General features: G+C 38.1%; 1 protein-coding gene across 1 annotated transcript; it reads right to left on the bottom strand.

The window, feature by feature from the left end:
- Positions 1-262: 262 nt before the first annotated feature.
- LOC110617575 (putative glycerol-3-phosphate transporter 1) lies at positions 263-3,597 on the bottom strand. Its single transcript, XM_021760453.2, has 3 exons — positions 3,423-3,597; positions 1,439-2,519; positions 263-1,092 (listed from the first exon to the last, which is right to left on the bottom strand). The coding sequence occupies exons 2-3, from the start codon at positions 2,439-2,441 to the stop codon at positions 527-529; spliced, it is 1,569 nt and encodes a 522-aa protein (XP_021616145.1). The 5' UTR covers positions 2,442-2,519; positions 3,423-3,597; the 3' UTR covers positions 263-526.
- Positions 3,598-19,191: the final 15,594 nt, after the last annotated feature.

Below are 19,191 nucleotides of genomic sequence, written 5' to 3'. Positions count from 1 at the left end.
CATGGCAGTTCCTGGCAGAATGAATCCGAGCAATTTGCAACGCCCCCTGAGAACTTTTTGTTTGTTGACCCCAATTCAGTGAAACCAAGTTTGTAATCGGTGGTAATTCAACAGACCGCTGCAGCTAATTTTGTTGTATTGTTGTTTCATTCTTGCATTCCATGCCTTAAGCAATCACTTAAGTCAGTCTTTCATAATCCTTTTATTTTACAGAAAACATTTTTTACATTATTCGATGTTCAGATTATTCAGCACAGAACTCTGAATTAACAAGGTCATGGTTTAATTAGTTAAATTGCTGTAAAAATGTACATACAGACACATTGACATGATCAACCCCTTCTCGTTTTCTTTCCATCTATCCTATTAAACTACAGAGCATGGAGAAGGTATAAAAACATCCTCTCCCATCTTCAACCGCTATCAGAGGATTTTTCCTCATCATTTTAAGCACCAGAGATCATAGATACTTTTGAGTATCACACAAAACAGACACAAATACAATCCCTACCATCTTGTCTCCAACTCACACATCAAGCTGAACTGCTGGTGTTCTTGATGGTGCAGATGTTTGAGACCTTGATTCTGCAATTTTTGCAGCCACTTCAGCCACAACAAGTCTTGTCAAAAGCAGACCAGCAATTAAAGCTGCAGCCATTAGCATTGTGAAAACTGCACTCCAGCTCTTAGCAGAAATATAACCTGTCAGTAAAGGTCCAATTGCAGCCCCAACTGAACCTGTGCCATCTATAATTGCTGTAACGGTTGCCAATGCCCTTGAGTTCCCTTTCAAAGAACTGTGGGTTCCCAAGTCAGCCGAGACAGCTGTTGTTATAAGAGCATAAGGCCCATTCACAAACAAGCCGGTGATGAACATAAGGGCAATATTTACACCCAGGGAAATATGTCCATAGCTTCGGTAAAAGAAGAGAGCAGGAATTGCGCAGTACATGAAGCTTGCAGCTGTAATGGCTCTGGCATCTAGACGATCAGAAATGTGTCCAGCTAAGATCCCTCCAATTACCCCTCCTACATCAAACAATGTTGATAAGTTCCCAGCTGTGCCATCCGATAAGTACTTGCCGTCGATAGCTGCAAGATACACACATCATTTTTATGAATACATACTGAAAAGAAACCTATAAGAACAATGAATATTGCATCTGAAAGTTTTGTCTGGTTGAGTAGGGTTAACCACATAATTTCATCAGATGCAAACAAATGAACCTTAAACTTTTTTGAGAAAAGGTCAATGAGAAGGTGTAATACTATTGAACTGCAGAGCTGACATAATGCACCACTCTGAATTCAATCCACAATGCACTCAGATGTTTAAATTTTTAACTGCGGTCAAAATTTTATGAGCGGTTCAGCATGTTCTACCTTACTGCAAATTAAAGCTTAACATGAAATTATAGAAGCCAGCAGTCCAAATTACCTGTGTGGCTAATGTAGAAAGGAAGCCAGTAGAGAAACGTGTAAGCCACCAATTTGGCAAAGAAAAGGCAAAGAGCAAATGGAGCAACTCCCGGAATTTTCCATGCTTCAATGAACCCAACTGCTGTCTCCTTAACCTCGGAGTCTGATCCTAAAAGAGGCTCTGTAACTTCCTCTCCAATTTTCCTTGGATCATGCAGCTCATCTTCACGTCTGTCAATTCCAACAGAATCAGGACTAACAGGAAGAACTAGAAAAACCATCAAGCCTATAAAAGCAATAAGGAAACCAGGCACGACAAATGACCAGCCCCATCCGTAGCTCAACATTGCAGAAGCAATCAAAGATCCTGAAATGTTCCCAATTGAGGTGTGAGCATTCCATATGCCCATAATTAGTCCTCTCTTGCTTTTCCCGAACCAGTCTCCGACCACAGCAACAACTGAAGGCCATCCAGTTGATTGGAATAAACCAGCAATCATTTGCATTATCAAAAAATAGTAAAAGTTATGTACATTTGCCCAGTAACCAACACCAAAGAGCGAAGTAAATACACCGGTTCCTATCATTCCAATTGTCAAGAAGATCCTTAAATCCATCCTGTCACCTATATGTCCAGAGAAATACATTCCTATGGCATAAATAGAGAGAAAAGCAAGGTCAAGTTCACCGAGCAAGGCTGTGCCATCTGATCCACTAAATGGAGCCCAACCATCTCCAAGTACCCATGAAAATCTTCTTTCTTCTGGTTCACTTAAGTAAGTTATTCTCCAAGGAATGAACTTCAAACCCACCCTAGTCGATTGAGGATCAAGGGCACTCTTAACAATGCTCGTGGTTTTCCGAGCAGCATGGTAGCTAGCGTATGCGAAAAAAGTTACAATCAAGACAATGGCTTGGCAGGTTTTGTAGGAAAGTCTCTTTTTCTTTATGCATTCTATGAATTGAATTCCATAGGGTTTATTTTGATTTCTCTCAGGTAATGGTTCTGATAAGGGACCCATGTATTAAACCTTAACTCTGCAAGGTATACGGAGGAATTGGTACCTTCAACTTTCCTTTCTTAAACCAAATGCAACAATCTGTAAAGCACACAAGCGGAATATTTCAGATGAGATTGCATTTAAAGAAAAAAGCTCCAGATTCAGCACATTAGTACAGCATCTTAACAATATAGAGACTGCTAAATTAAATAAGTAATATGTGTATCACAAACAAGTTTAAAACAATATCAGAAATCAAGCCAAAAAAAAAAAAAATCAGTTGACAAAATTATTTACTTCTGACAGTAATATATGACCGCTACTGAGAGAGTAGCTCAAATTTGATTAAAAATGAACAGGGCAAGTTCAATTTTACCTCTTAAGTCTCAATTAACATCAAGCAGAATAAGTGAAATTAATTGAAACGAGGAGTTGGGGAGGAAAGAATCCACAATTCCTCCGAAAACAGCAAAAAGCTTTCATAATATTCCAAAATGCCAAAAATCGTCTTCAGAGTCGAGTCAAATCGAATCAATTAATAATAGTACTAAAGAAGAAAACAGAGAAACTCAATCCCAGAAAAGAAATTTCCCCAAGGAACTCAGGAAAGTCATCAAAAGAAATAGCCATAAGACCTCTAGATCTTGAAGATGATTGAAAGTCAAGCAAAAAGTACAGAATCCATAAAAACCATCAACGACTTGACGATCAAACAAAAGCTACTTCACCGAGTAAAAACCAGAAAAAGGAAAATCAATAAAATCTCAAGTATTCACCGAAAAAACAGGATTAAAGAACAAAATTCATAGAGAAAAGCAAAACTTTCTAAACAATCAGAGACAAACCCAAGAGTTCCCACAAATTAATATTTTAAGAAATATCCATAACTTTTGAAATAAATGTTGTGTAACCCAATTAAAAACTAAATCAAAGGAAACAAATATGAAAATAAAAACGTAATTATCAACCATATATGAAAATAAACTGAAGTAACATAATTACCTCTTGATTATATGAGCTCACTCTCACTTGATAGCTTGTTGTCACTCTCTCTCTCTCTCTCTCTAAAGCAATTATTTTCGCTCGCTTCTTTCACTCTACCTCGAGAAACTCTCTTCTTCTCTCTGGTTTTCCAGTTGCTTAACGAACAAAACGCGGCATATTTTGCAGAGACAACCGGAGGATTCTTAAGCAGAACGTTAATAATAAATTATTGTTGTAAAATTCCAAATTTGTCCATGGTTAATACTTACATTGCCCTGCTATATTAAATGACCTGAATAGCCTTAACAAACTTCACGAATAGCTAGGAAGCAACGTGCTGCTGTTTCCCACACAGACTCCATAGCACGCTGTCGTTTTTTTTCATTTTATTTTTGTACGGAATGTAATAAATACATGCCTAACGTCATTCCACATAAAATTATGTAATTCAGTTTTTCTTTTTCCAATAATTATGTAATTCAGTTCACTTGCGTAGATTTATTCGTTTATTTGCATTTTTTATTTATAATTAATTTTTTAAATATATGTGTTGCACATATATCCTATATAATTTATTTTTTTCTTATAATATTACTTATATATACACATTCTAAAATTAATTATTAATTAAAATACATTTTATTTGATATATAAGAATATCTATTAATTCATAGATGATTCTTTAAATAAAATTTTGAAGTTATTTTATCTATTGCTACTCAATCTCTAATTATTGGTTTGAAATAAAAAATTTTATAAAATTTTAATTTAATTATTTTATTTTAATTTAAAAAATCATTTTAAAAAATATAAATTTTATATAATTTTATAAAAATTTATTTAAATTTTTTTTATAAAATAATCATGTCTTAAAAAATATAGTATAATTAATATGGTTAATTATATATAATATTATTATAATTATTATATTTAATTTAATTAAATAAATTAATATGTGTATATCATATTGTATTAGGTTACTCATCGCGAAAAATACTAAGTTGATTGGCTTCTCACTGATATTGAGATAAACTTTAAAATTTGTGTTCAAGTTAGATTCAAAATGTATGGAACTTTTTTAATTGATGGGTCCAATATTTTAAGTTTTGGTTCATACGTGTGGGGTAAATCGGATCATCCGTGAGTCCAGATTTAATAAGAAGAAATCCAATTCGGTGATATGACGTGATGATTCAATAAGAAGAAACCCAGTCCGGTGATGTGACGTGATGAAAGATAACAGATCCAGTCACTTTGCAGTTTTGTCCGTACGCGCGTTAGTATAATTAAATGGCCGTCTGGTATGGAGAGAAGTTCTGACACTTTCATACGTATAGATCTGCATAATAAAGACATGTGACACTGTACTAAAAATACTGTTAGATGTCACTAGTAGATAAAAGAAAATGAATAAAAGAACGGAAAACACCTTTCTCTCCGTCTAAATTTACACACATATTATAAAACTCTATTTTTTAAATTTCAGAACATAATTAATAATATATAATATGAGAATAATATTTTAGAGTTTGAGTGAATAATTCGTAATTGCATATATATTTTTTTATTAAAATTAAGTTGAAATATGAGTTAATTCAGGAATAAACTAATATGATTGCTCATAATTTTATTATAATATTTGTGTTAAATACTAGTTTAGTATGATTGCTCATCATTTTATTAGGATATTTGTGTTGTATACTAGTCATCAATTTTGATCTGAATTCTAAAACAATTAAAAACTTTTTTATTTGAAAAATATATTTTAAACCATGAAAATTTTAATTTCATTTGAAAATTAAAGAAAATATAAACTTCAGTATAAATAGCACAAGTATTTAATTATCATATTCTAACACAAAAATAATATTTTTTTCATTTATTTAGTATTTCTTTCCAGGAAAGGAAACTATGAAAAGGAGCTCCAATTGTCCCAACACGTCCATACGCAAGTCAAAATAAATGATGTGGCATTTTTTGTAAGGAAATAAGGTGTTTCAATATTATTGGTGACCCACCAGTCATGTCACTTACAGCTAAGAATCAAAAAAATGTTACGTTAAGTGCGTTTATTTCCCAAAATAATTAACTAAATTCCAACTCCATAATTAGTCTTTTATGTTTTATTTATTGAAATAATTATTCTATTAGTTCAGTTTAAAGTTAAATTAAAATAAATAAATTAAAGTTAAAATTTTAATATTTATAAAAATTAAATTAAATTAAATTTATTTTAAATAAAAATTAAATTATAATAAATTAATCTAATCAGATTTGATTCTCTGTTTTCTTGATCCATTGTCTGTTTCTTAGCTTTATGTCTTATTCTTTCTTTCTTTCTTTCTTTCTCGAGAACTCGATTAAATTCATCAACCATCAGATGACAAATCTTTAGCCCAAAAGCAATGAAACCCATCGAAAGTGGAAAAATTAAACAAAATAAGAAAGAAGAGACCTTCCAAAGATTTGCACTTTTACTTGTTTTGATTCTACACAACTTATCGTCTATACTTAAAACTCTTGTTTGTTATAAATTTAAAAAAAAATAATAAAATAAAATTTTTAATGATATTTAATTTATTTTTATTCATTAAAAAAATTATTTATTTAAAATTAATTTAAATGTAATAGAATTCGATTTAATTTTTTTTATATTGGATAAATTAATAATAAAATTTAAATTGATCTAATTTATTTATTATTCTTATTATTTTTAAATAAAATATTAATATTTATTTTTATAAATAATAATTATTTTTATCATATTTATTAAAAAATCATTATTAATATTTTTATAACATTTAAACTCTAAATTTCACATAATTTTTTATTACTAAAAATAGAGCGATTAAATAAAAAAATTTAAATTTTACAATAATTTATATTTATATCTAATATTTTAAATCTTTAATAATAAAATTAAATTCTTTCAATTTATCATAATTATAATCAAAAGATTAAATTAAATTTATATAAATTAATAATAAATTACTATATAATCCCTAAAATTCTATTTGAATAGGAAAATAATTCTTAAATTTATATTTTTATTATAATATTATTATTTTTTATTAATTTCATTATTCACTCTTATTTCCACTTTTATAATATGATAAAAAATATTAATAAAAACTTTTAATTGAAAAAATAATAAAACTTTGCAATTTAAAATATATAATATTTTATTTTATATAAAATATTATTAATGAAAAATAAAGTTTTTCAAATATAAAAAAATATACACATAATTTATAATATTAAACATAAATATTCAGTAAAATATCTTAATGTATATTATCAAAATGTGATATTTTATATGATATAAATTATTTATAATAAATATTTATTTAATATAATATATTTAATAATATATAAAATATATTTAATTTTAATATAAAATTTAAATTAAACAATTATATATTTTATTAATAATATAAAACTTTAAGGATTATATTATAACTTATATTAACTTATATAAATTTAATTTAGTAGTATTCACTATAATTATATTGTTTAGTTTTATTATTCAAAATTTAAAATATTAAATATAAATATAAATTATCGTAAATATTTTAATTTTTTTAATATTTTTTAAAATATAAAATATTTTTTTAATTAATAAAATAATATAATAATTTTTTAATATTAATTATAAATGTATTAAATAATAATAGTTACTGATGATCTGAGATCCAATAGAGTAGGGTTTTACAAGGGTTTTTGTATTAAAAGATGAAATTTAAACTTTCTGGGGGTTCCCCTTTTATCCATTTCGCTATACTTGCTGATGACGTGTAAAAGTCTTTCCATGATTGGGACACGCGTCTCTGACATACAGATTCGGATGTACGAGAGTATCAGCAGCCTGCTTCATACGTAACGGCCTCTGATTCTCCTCGTGCGTACGTTCGAGCGGATCTGCTAGGCTGTCTGGGTATGGCTCTGGATACTGGGCTGGGCCAAAAGTCGGGCCGGACGCTGAGTCTGAGAAGAGAGGGCCTGCTGGTCGCGGACTGGGCCGATTTGGGTGAAGAAGCTTGGTTGAGCCCGGCCTTGAAGGTTGAATGAGCCAGACTTGTTGTGCATATCAGGTGCGTGAGCATTTGCAAGATGGGCTTTTGGCTATGATCCAGGCCCTGGGCCAGGATGGAGAAATCCAACGGTTATCAGTTACCATTAACTTAAAATAATATTTATAAAGAGTAATTATTAATTAAAAATAAAAATAAATTTAAAATTAAAGATTAAAGATTAAAAAAATAAAAAAAATTAATAACTAATTAAGTAATTTTAATATCAATAGACTTAAATGAAATCATTTATTATAAAATTTTAATAATTTTGATAAGATTTACTTTTAATTCAAAATCAATTCTCACGAGAATTTAATGGAATTAAATTCTGATATTATTGATTGATTTTGTCAAACACATAAATTTAAAAAAAAATAATTTATTTTTTTAAATTCTTTATAAAATTTAACATTTCAAATAAAAATAAAATTAAAAAAAGCTATCGTCGATGAGTTGGGATATATTAGCCAGCTATGGAGCTCAGTGTGATTGAAATGTGAACTGAAAATGGGTGGTGAGGACCAGGCCGGTGAGAGATTGGAACGTAACAGGGATTTCATATTCTCAAATTAATTAGAGCGATTTGATAATATGTAAGCAATTTCCCAGCTTTAGCTGAGACATCATTTTCGTAGGCTCATGATTCATGCTTCTCCACTTGCGTACGCACGAGTCTCTTATTCGCCATAAAAAGGAAAATGCCTCGCCTATGCTCTCAAGGGTCGTTCACTATATACTTAATTCAATATATTTAAAAGAAAAATCATATCTTATAGGTAGGTAAAACTTATTAATATTAAAGTCGATAAATTTTAATTAATAAATTTATAAATTTACGTATAATTATTTATATACAACTATTAATTTAATTTTTATATAAAATCAATTTTATATATTAATTCTAGAAACATGATACAATCATAATAATTTATATTTTCAATAATTTTTTTTATCTTGTTTTTTTATAAATCAACATGCAATTTTATTTATTTATATTTTTTAATTATTAATATATTTATATTATATTAATTTAATAATATTATTTATATTATATTTTATAATAATAAATATTTTTTATAATTTTAATATATTAATATTTAATAAATTTTATTATTAATATTTAAATAAAAATTTACTAATATTATATAATTTTAAGCTCATATCATTAATATTATATTACAATTAAATGTATAAAAATAATTTAATTGTGATTAAATATATAAAAATAATTAAATAATATTGTATTTATTTATTCAGTAATAAATTTTTTTTTTATTTTTAACGAAGAAAAAGTCGTAATAAATGCAAAGAAAAGGGATCTTTCACCTAATAGCGAAGGGTTTGAACCAATTTTTCTAGATGGATAAGGTAATTTAAATGTGAAAATTTGTCCTCTAAAAAAGAAAATATTGAATGAATTAAAAGAAACTTATTTTCTTAAAAAAATATGTATATATTCAAAATTTAATATAGTAATGTTGTAATTAAATAGTACCAATAATTTAGTGCACAAATCACATAATAATATTATTTCATAAATCTATAAACTATTAAAATCAGTTATAAATTTATTAATATATAGTTGTTATATTTTATAAAAATATTTTTAATATATAAAAGTATTATACAAGTTAATAATAAACGGATTCCACACAAAAATATTTAAAATTATAATATTATTCTGTTAAAGATATACAAAATCATTTTACTGAATTAATTAATTAATTATTTATCTTATTTGATAAATTATAAATGATTCATATAATATTTAGAATTATTATATTATCTTATCATACGAGAATATTGAATTATTTATAATTTATTAAAAAAAATTAATTAATTAATCTAATCATAAAATAAATAAATTAAATATATTATTTTTGATAAATTATAAACAATAACATAATTTTATTTCATAATTTAAATATTAATATATTTTATATATTAATATTTAATATATTTTATTATTAATATTTAAATTAAAAATTTTACTTATTATAAAATTAATATTATTATGTGATTATATATAGTGTGATAAAATTAATATTATTTTATAATTATATATAACTATATAATAACAGTCTAATAAAAAGTAATTAAAAGTCTAAAAAGTAACTGATGACCGATGGATTTCTTCACCCCGGACCAGGGGCCTAACCACCGCTAAAGGCCCATAACATAGAGGCCCACGTATCTGATATACCCAACAAGCCTGACTCATTCAACCTTCAAGACCGGGCTCGGCCCAGCTTCTTCATAACGGCCCAGCCCACACGAAGCAGGCTCTCTCCTCTCAAGCCTAGCGTCCGGCCCGACTTTCGGCCCAACCCAGGATCCAGAATAATATTCACCAGACAGCCTGGCAGATCCGCTTAAACGTACGTACGAGGAGAATCAGAGGCCGTTCCGCATGGAGCAGGCGGCTGATACCCTAGTACCTCCGAATCCGCATGGCAGAGACGCGTGGCTCAATCCTGGAGAGGCCTTTACACGTCACCAGCAAGCAAGACAATGTATAAGAGAGGAGTCCCCTCCTCAGGAAACTTAAGCCTTATTCTGTAAAGCATAAACCCTTGTAAAACCCTATTCTATTGGATCTCAGATCATCAATTGGCGCCGTCTGTGGGAAACGAAGGAGATCTTTTCATCACCGGAGTTTTCACTTTCAAAACCCACTGAGATCCACGATGGCAAACCACCAAGAAAGTAACCTTAACACCCCAAATGACTTGAGCTCTGCCCAAGAAGGGCAGCAGTTCTCTTTTTCTAGCCCTACAACGCTGAATAACCAAACGCCTATTCCTCTTAATCCCTCGCCAAGCTTGGCAGGGAATACTCCCACCATGATCCTGTCCAACCAGGACATTCAAACTATGGCTCTCCAGCTACAGACTACTGCTCACTGGTTGGGGCAGATAATGCAACAGAGGGGACTTAGCACCCCAATGAATACACTCCCAGTGGTGGAAGAACCCAGAACCAATGAGCCCCGACCCACCCCTGACCGCCTCCAAACTAACAGCCATGACGCCAGGGAAGAAGAAGAACCGGAGGCCCGAATCCATGGGAGGAGGGCAAGGGAGTTGATAGAAAATGAGGAGGAGGACAACTATTCCGCCGAAACAACCAGGGAAACGGGAACTGAAACAGAGGAGGAGGAATGCAGCTTGGGCAAAAGCACCAGCCCTGAAGATGAGAAGATGAACCAAAAGCTGAAAAGGTTGAAAGAGCAGCTCCTAGCCGAGCTAGGTAAGAAAGATCAGAGTCAAACCTCCTTGCCTACTTCTTCTCCCTTCTCAAAGTTAATGCAGCAGGAGACCGTTCCCAAGAAGTTCATGATGTCGCCGATGGCGGCCTATAATGGGGCTGGTAACCCGAGAGAGCATGTCATGAACTATAAGACCTTCATGGAGTTGCAAACTCTGTCAGATGCTCTGATGTGCAAGGTGTTCCCAACAACGCTCTCGGGACCAGCGAGGGCATGGTTCAACAGCCTGGAGGCCGGAAGCATTAAAAGTTTCGGAGATCTTGCCACCCGCTTCATCAGCCGGTTCGTAGCCGGAGTGCCAGCGGATAGGAAGATGAGCTATCTGGAAACAGTGAGACAAAAAGCTGGTGAATCCCTCAGAGAGTATGTCGCCCGTTTCAATACGGAGGCCCTGCAGATTTCCGAGCTCGACGAAGGAAGGGCGGTAGAGGCCATGCAAAAGGGAACAACCTCTGCCGAGTTCTTTGGTTCACTGAGCAGGAAACCTCCGACCTCACTGGCCGAGTTGATGAAGAGGGCGGAAAAGTATATAAGGCAGGATGACGCCTTAGTAACGAGTAGATTTGCCAAAGGGGTGGCAGGAAAAGAGAAAGCCCCGGAGGAGGGGAGGCCGGAGAAACACGAGAAGAAGCGTGGAAAGAGGCCTGAGCCGTATAAGCAGGCCTGGGAAAGAAGGGATCAAAGGCCTCCTCCTCCTCGGGTTCTTGAACCAAGAGTGCTTCCTCCTTGGGTCCCGGAGAAACCGACTCCATTAAATGCGTCCAGAGCCGAGGTGCTCATGGCTGTCCAGGATAAGGAGTTTCTCCAGTGGCCTAAACCTTTGAAGTCGGAAGCAGACCAACGGAATCCTGACAAGTATTGTCAATATCATCGGACGCATGGCCACGATACCAACAGCTGCTTCCAGTTGATAGCAGAAATCGAGAGGTTGATAAAGAGGGGGCACCTAAAGAATTTTGTGAAGAAATCGGAGGGGCAGAGGCCTCAGCCCGGTCTGGCAGCTCAGACGCCGAGAAGAATTGGAGGTGGTCCAGTGAATGATGGGTCCAGTGGGACCATCAACATGATTGTTGGAGGAACGAGAGGACGGATGAGCCGTCGAGGCAAGAAAAGAAACCGGGAAGGAGAGACCAGCAATGCGTAAGTCATGCGGATCGTTGACCATTCTCCCCTGACCATCACCTTCTCCTCAGAAGATGCTCAGGGCATTCAGATGCCCCACGATGACGCGCTTGTCATTGAAGCCGTCATTCATAATTATCGGGTAAAGAAGGTTTTGGTAGACGACGGGAGCAAGGTCAACCTGCTGCCATACAGAGTGTTCCAGCAGATGGGGATTCCAGAAGAGCAGCTAGTCCGAGACCAGGCACCAATCAAGGGGATCGGAGGAGCACCGGTACTCATAGAAGGAAAAGTGAAGCTGGCTCTTACCTTGGGAGAAGCGCCCAGAGCTCGCACCCATCATGAGGTGTTTTTGGTGGTCAAGCTCCCGCTGAGTTACAATGCGATTTTGGGGAGACCGGCGTTGTTCAACTTTGAAGCTGTTACTAGCATAAGATATTTGGCACTCAAGTTCCCAACAGAGGAAGGAGTGGGGATAGTACGAGGCAGCCAGGAAGAAGCAAGGGCAGTATACTTGGCCACAGTGACGGAACCGAGCTCAACCGGAGAAGCGCTTGACTCGGAAGTTCTGGAGGTCAGGGATGAGACAAAGGAAGCCCGGACAGAGCCCGTTGGAGAGCTGGAGACCTTCTCCCTATCAGAAGAAGAAGCGAGTAAGGTCTTCAGTCTCAATGCCGGCCTCAACAAAGAACAAAAAGGTAAAGCCATGGCCCTGATCCGAAGTCACTCGCCGACCTTCGCATGGAAGCCCTCGGACATGCCGGGAATTGACCCCAAAGTGATGACACACCAACTGAATGTCCTCCCCGAGGCCAAACCTGTAAAGCAGAAAAAGAGAGTAGTGGGAAGAGAGAAGCAGCAAGCCACCCGGGAGGAAGTGCAGAAGCTAGAAGAGGCAGGTTTTATTAGGGAAGTTATGTACCCGCAGTGGTTGGCAAATCCTGTGTTAGTTAAAAAAGCAAATGGCAAATACAGGATGTGCATAGATTTTACTGACCTGAATAAGGCCTGCCCTAAAGATTGTTACCCCCTCCCTGACATTAATAAAATGGTCGACTCAACGGCCGGATTTGATTATATGTCCTCTTTGGATGCTATGTCTGGTTACCACCAAATCCCAATGGAAAAGACGGATGAGGAGAAAACCTCATTTATAACTGAAGATGGAATATACTGTTATAGGGCTATGCCCTTTGGGTTAAGAAATGCGGGGGCAACTTATCAGAGGTTGATGAATAAAATTTTCAGAAACCAGATCGGCAGAAACGTGGAAGTGTATGTGGATGACATGGTGGTCAAAAGTTCAACTTTCCAACAACACGCGGCAGATTTGAGGGAAGTATTTGGGGTATTAGATCAGTACAGAATGAAGTTGAACCCAGCAAAGTGTGCCTTCTTCATCAGAGGAGGAAAGTTCTTGGGATACATGGTGAGCGGAAGAGGCATCGAGCCCAATCCGGAGAAGGTAGAAGCCATATTGAATATGCCGGAGCCGACCTGTGTAAGGGACGTCCAGAGATTAACTGGGAGAGTAGTGGCGCTTAACCGATTTATGTCGAGGTCGGCAGAAAAGTGTTTGCCATTTTTCAAAAAATTGAGGAAGGTTCCGAATTTTGAATGGACAGAAGACTGCCAAAAAGCCTTCACAGAGCTTAAGGAATACCTCAGCTCGCCTCACGTGCTCAGCAGCCCCATAAAAGGGGAAGAACTCCTGATATACTTGGCAGCCTCAGAGCAAGCAGTCAGCGCAGTACTAGTAAGGGTGGAAGAAGGAGAGCAGAAGCCTGTCTTCTACGTCAGCAAGGTGCTCAGAGATACCGAAGTCAGGTATTCAAACATAGAAAAATCGGCTTATGCCCTGCTGTTGGCAGTCCGGAAATTCAAAGTTTATCTAGAAGGCCACCAAGGAGTTGTGATGACAGATCAACCCCTAAAGAAGATTTTACGTAGGCCGGAAACTTCAGGGCGAATGTTGGCTTGGTCCGTAGAGATCAGCCCCTATTGTTTGGAATACCGACCTCGGACAGCTATAAAATCTCAAGCGCTGGCTGACTTCATTGCAGAATGCTCATTCAATGAGGAGAAGGAAGGATCATCCTCGGAGATACCAAGAAAGGAGGGAGAGGGAGAGCTTTCCCAAGAATTTAGCTGGAAGCTATATGTAGACGGAGCATCAGGTGCTGAGGGCAGTGGCGCTGGAGTAATGCTTAAAGGGCCGGAGGGCTTTAAAGTATGTTATGCTTTACGGATGGAGTTCAAGGCTTCCAACAATATGGCCGAATATGAGGCCTTGGTGAATGGGATGTTGGTAGCCTTGGAAGTAGGGGTAACCGACCTCGAAGTAAATAGCGACTCTCAGTTGGTGATCAACCAGGTGACGGGAATATATCAGGCTAGGGACCCTATCATGCAGAACTATCTTGATAAAGTCAAAACTATAGAGGCCGAGCTTATGGGTCGGGGAGTTATCGTCAGGTTTCAAAGGATACCTCGGGATGAAAACGAGGAGGCAGACCTGCTTAGTCGGTTGTCTAGAGAAGAACTAGAGCAGCTTTCCGATGAAGTATATATACAGCATGTCCGTACACCTGCTTTCAAAAAGGCAAACACGACACTGCAGGTGGAACAGAGCCTCACATGGATGAGTCCTTATCTAAAATTCTTAGAGAAGGGTGAGCTCCCTGAAGATAAAGACGAAGTCAGAAAGATAGCAGCTCGAGCTGCCAATTACCAGGTCATAAGAGGAACCTTATACAGAAAAGGGAAGTCCAGCCCATGGCTCCGATGTGTGAGCTCGGAAGAGGCTACGAGGATAATGGAAGAGATACATAGAGGCCTATGTGGAGCTCACGAGGGAGCAGGGACATTAGCCAACAAAATATTCAGGCAAGGATACTATTGGCCCACTGTTAAAAAAGAAGCAGAAGAGTTTGTCCGGAGGTGCGACGTATGTCAGAGATTTGCTAACGCCATCAGGACCCCTGCCACTCCTCAAGCAAGCATATCCAGTCCATGGCCTTTCTCACAATGGGGAATTGACATCCTGGGACCTTTCCCCAAGACTACGGGGCAAAGGAAATTTGTAGTAGTGGCTGTGGAATACTTCTCGAAATGGCCAGAGGCAGAAGCAATTGCCACAATCACAGCCAGAAAGATGATAGATTTTGTATGGGGACATATCATCTGCAGATTTGGCATACCCAGAGTGCTTATCTCAGACAACGGCAGACAATTTGACTGCAGCACTTTCAAAACCTTCACGACGAACATGGGCATATGGCATAAGTTCTCCTCCGTGGCTCATCCTCAGACTAATGGCCAAACAGAAGTCACTAACAGAGCAATCCTCCAAGGATTAAAGAAGCGGCTGGATGGTGCAAAGGAGAATTGGGCAGAAGAACTCAATAGCATCCTATGGGCACTCCGAACTACTCCAAGAGCACCCACTAAAGAAACACCGTTCGCACTCGCTTGCGGCACGGAGGCCGTAGTTCCAGTTGAGTTGCAGATCCCCACTCATCGAGTCCAATTTGTTAGTGAGGACACTAATGGGGACAAGTTAAGAAGCAACCTGGATGCTCTTGAAGAAGTCAGGGAAGAAGCTCAAGTCCGGACTGCTGCTTATCAACAACGAGCAGCACGATATTACAACCAAAAGGTCAGGGAAAGAAGCTTGAAGGTAGGGGACTTGGCATTGAGAAACCTGGAAGCTACAGGAAAAAGAGCAGCCGCAGGCAAACTAGCACCAACCTGGGAAGGACCTTTCAAGGTAACAAAAGTGGTCAAGCCAGGGGTATACCGAATCGAAGACATACAAGGAAACCCCGAGCCCCACGCTTGGAACATCCAGCACCTAAAAAGGTATTTTCCTTAAAATATTCGTAAAGAAAAAACGTTGTATTTTGACAGACATGAGTAAATAAAAATTGTTTATACAATGTGATTATCTTTATGAATAACGTTCTACATAAGATCCCCTGAAACAAGGCCTCAGTTAGGCACAAAACCATATGAGATGACGAAGCGACAGTAAGGCCAATGAGCCTGAATCTTGTACAAAACCCCAAAATAAACAACCGGCGAGGCCCCGAGGTCGTCCCGGAAATTCAAAGAAAACCAGGATCCCGTAAGATCTCCTGGAATAAAAAACAACCGGCGAGGCCCCGAGGTCGTCCCGAAAATTCAAAGAAAACCAGGATCCCGTAAGATCTCCTGGAATCAAAAACAACCGGCGAGACCCCGAGGTCGTCCCGGAAATTCAAAGAAAACCAGGATCCCGTAAGATCTCCTGGAAACAAAAAACAACCGGCGAGGCCCCGAGGTCGTCCCGGAAATTCAAAGAAAACCAGGATCCCGTAAGATCTCCTAGAATCAAAAATAGGTCGGTGAAGGACTTAAGAGCCTCCCGAAATGAAAAATTTCCCCACACCACATGCAGGGACAACTTATAAAATCCAATTCCGACCTCGGAAAGAGAAGAGCCCAGAGTTGTAAAAAAAGAAAAAAAGAAAAAAAAAGAAAAAAAAAAAGAGACCGAGCTCCCAGCTCGAATAGACTTATCTTTTCAAAAACTCAAGGTACGAAGGAAGAGGCCGATCTTCCAGCTCGGATAGTCAGATTCCGACCTACTAAAAAGGCGCAAGGCCTAATAGCTAAAAAAGCGCCGATCTCGAAATAGATGCTAACAATAAAAGTTTAGCTACAGAGCAAGAGGCCTCGCTCTCAGCTCGGATAGATCTATGTTCACCAAGGCTGAAGACCGAGCTCCCAGCACGGATAGACTTACATCCTCAAAAGCTGAAGGTATAAAGGCTAATAAAAAAGGCCGAGCTCTCTCCAAAAGGACTCATAAATGAAGAAATCCTTAGGAGGATAAAAAGGCTATAATCAAAGCCTAAATCAGTTTATATAAAACAAATATACAAAGTCACAACCAAGAAGGAAGGACTAAAAGCAAAAAACAGACATGATAGTTGCCATTAAAAAGGTACGAGATTTGATCTCTCAGACTATCAGCTAAGAGCTGAGCTCGCAACTTAAGATTAATTCAGAGCTTATGAACGAAAATATGTAGTTTACATCACAAATACGAAAGATAAATTTCAAGAAATATGAAAAACAAAAAAGAGGAAACTGATATTTCATTAATGACTGTTACAATTTATCTCTCCGGCGAGGTGGGAGGATAAATAGTCCTTAAAGGACTTACATCAGTAAGAACACCCTCGCCTGCATTATCTCTATTTACAGTCACCTCCGAAGGAAGCTCGGTGTCCCTTGGGCCAGAGCTCTCAACATTAATAGTAGGGGCAACTTCTGACCCAGGGTGGAGGCCTTCTTTCTCAGAATCAGGATCATCTTCCTCCGACCCTAGCTCGGATTCCCCTGAAGAAGACTCAGCTGGCCGGTCTATGTTCCTCCGGGAATCTCCTCGGGGCAAAGGGAAATCATCCTCCCCGTATAGCACTGACTCGCCATCTGAGTCCACTTCGCGACTACGAAGCTTGGCCAAAGGAATATCAGGAGCCTGTCTAGCTTCTCTTAAACCGCGATTGTAGCCAGTTACATACATGCGGAAGGCCTTATCATAGATTGTCTGTTTCATTTCACCAGAAGCTTTATACTCATCAAGATGTTCTTCACAAGCCTCAGCTACAAATTCCTTAAACTCAGAAGAGTCTTTGTAGTCCTGAAGATGAGCTTCACAAGCCTGTTCAATTTTAACCTTCAGCTCATCAGACTCCTGATACTCCGCTATACACTGTTCACGCCTTAGCTGAGCCTTCCCTTCGGCATACTTTACCACCTCGAGCAGGGCTAAACATTTACGTTCCAAAGCCCTGACTTCATTTTTTAGCTGTTGTTGGCGAAGGTTGAACTCTTCAGCCGATGAAGACAGATCTTTGATACGTTCAGAACTTGAGCCCAATTCCTGCTCAAGGACCTCCACCCGGGCTAGGGCACTTTCCCTCTGAGCCCTCACCTCATTCAGGTGAGCTTGAAGCCCTTCAAAATCGGCCTTTAAGGCCTCATATTGGCGCTGGACCTCAGCTTTTTGGCTTACAGCCTCATCCCTCTCCTGAAGGGCCGCTGTCATAGAGGACAACTGCTTTACAACCTCTACACAACGAGCTTCCACCTCAGCTACCCTCTCATCGGACTCCTGGAGAACCCTGCGAGTACGAGACAGCTCTGATTCCAGGGATTTGCTATGTTCTGCCGCCTCAACCGCTCTGTCCTCAGCTGTTTTAGAGGCCTCCAGCGTAGAATGCAACTCCACTTGGAGAGACTGGATCTGCTCCCGGGCGGCTGCCAGGTGGCCCCTCGCGTCGCTGGTGGCAGTCAGGTTTTCATCGCGACGCGCTTCCTCGATCCGGCGGTCCACGGACTCCAGGAGAGAGAGGTCACGGGCATCCACCTCCATAAATAGGCCCGACACCTAGTACGGAAGAACAATTGTCAAGAAAAGAAACAAAGCAAACTCAAAGAGAAGTGAAAAAATAACTTACCATCAGAAGCATTTCTCTAACCGTGGATCCGAGCTCCTCACGAGAGCGAGATTGGAAGGACACCTGCTCCTTGGTAGAACTGGCCAAGTGACCAGTCAGGGCCAGAAGACGAGGATCCGAAGCCTCTGTTATCCCGCCGAACATCCGCTCCCGGAGAAGTGCGGCAACAGCAGAGGCCGGAGACTCAGAGGAAATGCCCGACAGGTCCAGAATGTTGTCAGTAGGGGACGACGAAGGAACAACAGAAACACCCTTCCCCTTCCCAATGGGAGGAAGAGGTGGGGAAGGACCCGCAGCAGTCCTGGATTTCTTCCGAGCAAGAGATGGGGTAGGCGTTCCGGAAGGGGTTGGACGCTTGCCCCCGGTCTTTGATGGGACGCCCTCAGATCCCTCAGGCTCAGTCCTCACAGGGGCAGGGGCACCTTCAGCAGAAACTTCTGGGCTTTGACCCTCTAGGACGATGATCTCCATCCCTATCCCAGAGGTCTCCTTGTCTTCAACAGGGGACTCAGACTTTCCCCCTGACACCCCCTCAGTAGAATGGGCAGCACCCCGCTCCACTTGTCCAGAAACTTGGGTCTGCTCCACAATAGCTAGGGAAGTTTCCCTCACGACCTCTGAGGAGGCTGGAGCAGATCTAGACCCTTCAGCAAGCGACAAAGTTGAGCTCGACCCACCGTGGCTCGATGGCCGAGCTGACTTGGTGCTGCGAGAGCTCGGCTTGGAAGCTCGAGAAGAAGTTTTGACGGGAGGTCGGCTGACCTTCTTGAAGGAAGCAGTTTGAGCCAGCTCCGCAGCAATCTCAGTTACCGAAC

The sequence above is a fragment of the Manihot esculenta genome, chromosome 6 (genome assembly GCF_001659605.2).
Source record: "Manihot esculenta cultivar AM560-2 chromosome 6, M.esculenta_v8, whole genome shotgun sequence".
In the NCBI taxonomy this organism is placed as follows: Eukaryota; Viridiplantae; Streptophyta; class Magnoliopsida; order Malpighiales; family Euphorbiaceae; genus Manihot; species Manihot esculenta.
This window is presented reverse-complemented; position numbering and strand designations above follow the sequence as displayed.